The 6837-nt window shown below is 36.6% G+C and overlaps 1 protein-coding gene across 1 annotated transcript; it reads right to left on the bottom strand.

Moving 5' to 3' along the window:
* Positions 1-2415: 2415 nt before the first annotated feature.
* On the bottom strand, positions 2416-5697 carry LOC143294564 (uncharacterized). The gene is made up of 4 exons (XM_076605943.1): positions 5092-5697; positions 4395-4573; positions 3655-3736; positions 2416-2960 (listed from the first exon to the last, which is right to left on the bottom strand). The coding sequence occupies exons 1-4, from the start codon at positions 5573-5575 to the stop codon at positions 2677-2679; spliced, it is 1029 nt and encodes a 342-aa protein (XP_076462058.1). The 5' UTR covers positions 5576-5697; the 3' UTR covers positions 2416-2676.
* Positions 5698-6837: the final 1140 nt, after the last annotated feature.

The following is a 6837-nucleotide window of genomic DNA, read 5'->3' as shown; positions in this document are numbered from 1 at the left end:
CCAGGGAGAAAGTAAAATGTTTGATGCCATGTGCAGATTTCTACATGCATGTACATATGACTCCAAATTTTACCTCATCTCCAGGAATATACAAGCATGTTTGTGCGTTTCTTTTGGTGTGCACATGTAGTCATAGCTCCAAGCAACAACAGTTAATCTTCCAGAGCGGCCATTATGGAAAGTTTTGAGAGAAAACCACTTGAAAAGTTTCAAAGCTTGTAATAATTCAAATTCTAAATCAAAGACTTTCATTTTCAACAAGATGTTTTTAATGTAAAGTATAACACAGTTGCGGCTCTTTGAAAGAATTTGATATGCCATGAAAATCCAATGTTGCCCATGATTTGTTATGAAGGCTATGTCGTGCAATAAGTTAAACAATAACTTCAAAATTTAGATAATTTTCAACTTGTCACTTTTTCATACTTTATTTATATTAAATTTTGTACATTAAAAAAAAAAAAAAAAATTGTTTCTGAGAGCAAAGGTGAGGGGGGTGCATGCATCTCTTATCTATGAATAATCACTAAATCTGTATATATACTTGCGGGTGCGTTCATGTTAGGGCACACACATTTTGTGACGGGGTGCGTGCATGTTGGTCTGGGTACAGTGTACAGATGCATCGTGTGCAAGCTGTGTGTGCTTGCTTTGCCTGTTAGGGGACACACATTTTGTGAAGGTGCATGCCTGTTGGTCTGGGTACAGTGTACAGATGCATCGTGCGCAAGCTGTGTGTGCTTGCTTTGCCCGTCTCTCTTCTCTTTCCATTCGCGTATGCACGCTGACATACATTAGTCTGAATTGCAGTGTGTGCAAGATATTGTATGTCTGTGTACTCCTGCTGTATGAAAAACTTCAGTAATTTGTAATTTTTGTTGTTGTTCAAACACCCACACATTTCTGCTGTGGCTCTCAAGTTCAGTCAGTGTGACAGATGCCTAAATATATGTCCAAAATGTTTAAAAAAGAAAAAAGAAAAATATAATTGTGAAATTTTCAATAGTAACTAAGATCTTTTGGTGCTTTTCAAAGATATTTTAACACGTTCAGACTCTTGTGTACGTACGTATAACTATATATTATATAAACTGACAAAGTGATAAACGTATACAGAGATTTTCCACGGTCAAAAACCAGTTATTGCTTGTTGCTTTGTGTTTGAAAAGAAATGAAAAAAATGTTTTGACAGAAATAAACATAAATGCAGTATTTTCTCTAAGCTAATGTTATTTATTTACCAAATTTCACATACAAAAAAACAAAAAACAACTACTGTGATAAACAGCGTGGAATTGTTGAATGATGGTTTCAACTAAGGCACAAATGAAATGAATCATTGCTCGACTATTTTTAAGAACCTTTGTCAAATTAGAAATAATCAAATACTGATATGCACACCAATACACATGACATGGACCATGATTTAACAAAACATGTTTCAGACTTTCTCTGGTCACATTTTGCAGATTCCTAAAACACAATAAATAAAGATCACCTGTCCAAAAGCCCTATGTATCACTAGTCCTGTATCAACAGTTTATGGTCCTTACATGAAGGTGGGTGAGTAATGTCTAAGAAATATGGTACACCTGATTCACTAAAGGTGATGTGACAAAAATCACCTGTCATTAATAACAATATAATGGAATAATGTGGAGTAGTTTGAAGCAATGACAAGCTTGAAAATAAATACAACAGTGCAAGGATATCTGAAAACTTGCAATGGACAGGGTTTTAAGAAATTTAACATTGTCAGTGACACCCATGGATGCTGGGAGTCCGGTTCTTTTAGATGCTACTGGACTGGGAGGCTTGCATGAAATGGATTCAGCAGATGCAGCATCAATGGAAACAGTTTGGAGCTACAGACTGGTGAAAATCGTCTGGTGAATTTTTTTTTTTTTTTTTAATATCTGAAGTATTTCATCTGTACTTTTGAAAGACATCTTTGAGTTCTGATAAACTGAGCATTTTAAATTTTAAAACTTTTTTTAATTACACATACTTAACCGTGACCCAACTAGTGCAGACTCCGGCAGGGGTCTGACATTCCTGTCCTGTGCAAACTATCCGCCCATGCGGAGCAGACGAAACTACGGCCGATAACCTCCCGGAAGTAGGTAACCTCCCCTTTGTCCCGCTGGTTATCGCCAGAAAATTTCCTTTTAAATAGAAAATTCACTATTAATGTTTTTGTGTTTGTTTACAAATCAATAGAGATTTTTGTGTCTTATATTAACGAGTGTATTATTATTACACACACATATGTATCTGTGTATGTGTGTGTGAATAAGTTTTTGTGGTGTGTGGTTACAAATTCACAATAAGTGTTTCGTATGTCTTGATTCACAAGTGTACTATTATTACAAGCACGTACACATGTGTGAACAAGCAGTCGATCCAAATGTATGGAATGTTTCCTGTTTTATTTCTGAATCAATTCATCTGGGAAACGAATGAAAACAGCCAGTCAATAACTCTTCAGCCCTCCCAATATTTTAATCTCATACAAAGCATCTTGGAACAAAAACACACAATACTATTTGAACAACTACAAAAAATCTGTACAGTTAGACTTTTGCATGCTCATTACCGCTTTCACAGTGAATTTCAATGTTTGGCATTCCCAACTAATAATCATGTTTGTGAAACAATTCTTTCCTTCCATGCTGCTTATTCCACACCAGAACCTGCTTTCGAACTCTTGTCTCCACCAACGATCATGTCCCCTTCACAACCATCAGTTTCTGATGTCTTGTTGTCTTTCGTTGTATGTGAAGACGAAGCTTCATCACTGCCACCCGACTCCAACCAGAAGAGGTCAGCTGCAGAGAGGTTCAGACTGTCATCATGGACGTAGTGACGCTGGTCATCATGATCTGGCCCCAAAGTCCACAAGGTCTCCAGGTCATAGTGCTGGCGTGCTTGTGGCATGAAGATATGAACTGCAATATTGCCTACAAAAAAAAAGAAGAGTGGATTTCAACTCGAGTAGATTTAGTATATCATGACTAAAGCTCTGATTTAATTATGGGTATTTAGCAGAATGGGCCTGATCATAAACAATTTATGGTTGGTTTGTTTTTTTAAAGCTTTTTTTTTTTTTTTTTTTTTAAATTACAAAACCTTATAAGCTGATTTGCGGACCACTTATGTGCCGGGATATGCCGCCAATGCGTGCACAGATCTGCATCTTTAACTAACAACAGGAAGTTATGCATTAAGTCGCAGTCACTATTGTTGGTTTTTTTGGGGGTTCTCAGATGTCTAGCTGAAAGTTCCCATCAACCCTATCCTGGTCCCTTTCCAAGCACAATTCATCTCAAAACTATACGTTGCTTTTACCATGAAGTACAGAACAATTTTGTTCATTTTGCATGAAAATGTATGAATATACTTAACCAGTTTTCTCAAATGGCACAAAGGAAAATGGCTCTGCAGGTCTGATCTTTAATCTAAGACCTAGGACCAATGTTGCCACATTGTAAGGTTATAAAAATCAAAGCATAAGCAATCAGCACAGAAAAGGTTTTCTAAAATGAGTATGTGACAAAAATCGACCACTTGACTTAGTGTAACACAGTAGCCAGATAAAAAACTTTAAAAATTAACAAAGCAAGTACATGCATACTTTTGTTATCAATAACATACCTAAATCCATGGCAAACCAGTCATCGCAGTCTCTCCCTTCGAGTCTAAAGGGTCTGTCACTTCTCCTCTTTTTTCTTTTGTACTGAATAAACAAAATGCACAATCCTAATAATTAATATATTCATAATACAGAACAGAAACAAACAAATTGAGAAGGCAATGAGAAAAATATATTTGGTGTAATCTCTCAAGTCATAATCTTTAAGTAATGGAAATCATCAACGGTGGAATCACAGTATTACTTCAGCTCTATGAAACAATTCTTCTACATTAATCAATCTACAATATCATGAATATGAGCAGTGGTATCAGTATCATTCTATGTCATCAGTATTCCTCAACCATGCTGCCAGGAACTAATATCACACTTCTGCTGAATTCAAAACAACTGCCATGCTTCACTACTTTCGGTTAAAAGAAACAAACTAAATCTCAAGTCACTGGGTATGAATCATGCAGTCTGACAACCACAAAGCCATGCCACAACTATTGATGCTGCCACTAGTGCCAGTAATTTGAGTTAATGAATGTAACAGATTTTGGATGAACAATTCACTGTGTCAAACTGACAAAAAATATACAACATTGACTGATTGAGACTGTGTTTGCCGATGTTGCTTGACACAAGAAGTGGGAAGAAAACATTAAAGTTGTAACTGAAATGAATTACTAGTTTGCCCACAATTTGTACAAAATCATTTTTATATAAAGGTTATTAGTATCAGCCTTTGAAAACTTACCAACCACTCTATGGATGCTGCCATGGCTCTCATGTGGCGAAGCGATTTTCCACTGACCACTACCATATGGTCAACAAACCTTGCCTCTGGAGGGATGTCAATGACTTGAATGTCCACTCCATTTTCATCTTCCAAGACAGCAATGATCTCCTCAACATCAAAAACCCCAAGCTGGCCTCCTGTAGCCACCAAAGAAAAGATATTAGATGATAATTCAATTCTCATTATTCATAAAGGTGTCTGACATTGATAGAACTCACCCAATGTATTAAGAATACTGGTTGAATTTCATGATACTAATACTGTAATACTAACAGACAATAAAATCTAACACAGCTTCTTCACAAATCAGTAAATTTCCATTTTGAGTGTGACATAATATATATATATATATATATATATATATATATATATATATCTTTAGAGATAGGGAGAGAGAGATTGTCGAGATAGAGACTGAATTTAAGAGAGGCAGAACTCGGAGAGAAAGAGAGGGAGAAACATGGTTACGGGCAAAAATACTGGCTCTGCCTATTTTCATGATGCCAGCCATAATGATATTGATAATCAATGCTACATATCACTAGTATAAACATCTGGCATATACAAGAATACAATGATTAGGAGAATAACTGACTCTGTGTTATAATATTAATAATATCACTATTTTCAGTAAGCAGATGATTATTATCCATACTTTCCAGAGAAACTGGCATGCTTCTTTCAGGTACTGGGTCTATGTAGTCGTCTTCGTCATCCTCAATGTATCCAAACTCTTCTACATCTATGTGCGAATTGGTCTGTGCTGATGCTGCACTTCCATCTGATGATGACTTGTCCGTCTTCTGGTCATGTGGTTGGTCAACGAGAGCTTGAAATGGTGCAGTGTCAAAATCTTGAGCGATCTGATTCATCCAGGCTCTAATTTCTGGATCATTTCTCAATCTATGTCTTTCTGCGTCCAAAGATCTGTCTTGTGAATCTGTAGAAAAGTGACACCTGTTTGAAATATTCCAACCCGATCTGGCGGATTTCACATTCATAGACGATGCATGAACGGCATGCTCACAATCTCTGGTAGACGGCAGTGGAACTGTTGCTCTGTGAGCAGACCAAAGTTTACTGGCATGTCGTTTACCCAATGAATTGAAAACACGAAAACCTTGCGAGAAGCTCATCATGGCGTCAACACAACACGCACAAGCTCACTGAAAGACAACTGAATAACTGCAGCTGGCCTTGTCCAAGTTGGAAGAAAAACGACACCAACACATGTCAGAGGTTGTCTGTCCTTGAAATTTGTTTTTACCGGTTCCGGAATTAGACTGTATTTAAGTTGTCGTAAAATAAAATAATTATTCAAAAACGTTTATGTTATCTCTCTAAAAATCATTGTTAGTATATTGACCTCACTGCTTCTTAGTTATCATAATAAATATAAGTGAGCAAAGTTTCATCCACTCGATTTTTAAAAGATGCTTATATATACAGCAACAATTATCAGAACATGTTACAGTGTAAATTGAAAAAAAAAAAAAAAAAAAAAAAAAAATCCCCCCCCCCAAAAAAAACAACAACAACAACAACAAAACAAAACAAAACAAAAACAAAACAAAACAGAAAAAACCCAAACACAAAAAAACCCACCCCAAAACAAAACAAACAAACAAAAAACCAAACAAACAACCAAAACGAAAAACCAAACAAACCAAACAATAACAAAACACCCCAGCTCAGTAATACGCTACAAATGATCTCAACATTATATCATTTGTACTTTGTAAACAAGTTACAAACATACAGTGACAAACGAAAATGGATGAAAAACAACTGAAACAAAACAACAACAACAACAAAAACACAGCAAATGAGTTTACAGATGTCAAGTTTTTAAAGAAATTATATACACGAAACTTACGATGCTTGTGACCAACTGCATGGGCAACGTTAAGGTCCCTTCTGCTAATCCTATTGATTAGTTGCTTATTACATTTTTGTTTTTTTTTGTTTTTGTTTTTTGTTTGTTTGTTTTTTTGTTAGTTGTTTTGTTGTTGTTGTGTGTGTGTGTGCAGTGAACGTCATAAAAAACATTTCAACAAACTCGAGAAATGCGATGAAACATGGCAAATCAGTGAACTTTAACTGATGATGCCACAAATGACACATCCTCACCATCTCAGTCCAGGGAAGGAAAGCCAACTACCAACTCATTGTAGTTAAGCAGCGCCAGGTACTTACTGGTTTGGCCACTGTTTGACCGGGGTCCCCATATTCATGGAACAGCAGTGAAGGCTAACACTCTCAGCCTTCGCCAACAGGACCATCCTCCATTACTGATTGTTCACAACCCTCAAGGCCTGACTAAGCGCGTTGGGTTACGCTGCTGGTCAGGCATCTGCTTGGCAGATGTGGTGTAGCGTATATGGATTTGTCCGAACGCAGT

Source organism: Babylonia areolata, chromosome 1 (assembly GCF_041734735.1).
Source record: "Babylonia areolata isolate BAREFJ2019XMU chromosome 1, ASM4173473v1, whole genome shotgun sequence".
Lineage (NCBI taxonomy): Eukaryota > Metazoa > Mollusca > Gastropoda > Neogastropoda > Buccinidae > Babylonia > Babylonia areolata.
Note: the sequence above shows the minus strand (reverse complement) of the source record. Positions and strands in the feature narration are given on the sequence as shown.

What these genes read in the sequence shown, in the direction of transcription:
- LOC143294564 (XM_076605943.1), bottom strand. Translation starts at nt 5,575, where the DNA reads ATGATGAGCTTCTCGCAAGGTTTTCGTGTTTTCAATTCATTGGGTAAA. An exon ending in CATGCCAGTTTCTCTGGAAA is followed by an intron (nt 4,574 to 5,091) that starts GTATGGATAATA and finishes TGGTGGCTACAG; the next exon opens with GAGGCCAGCTTGGGGTTTTT. An exon ending in CAGCATCCATAGAGTGGTTG is followed by an intron (nt 3,737 to 4,394) that starts GTAAGTTTTCAA and finishes TTGTTTATTCAG; the next exon opens with TACAAAAGAAAAAAGAGGAG.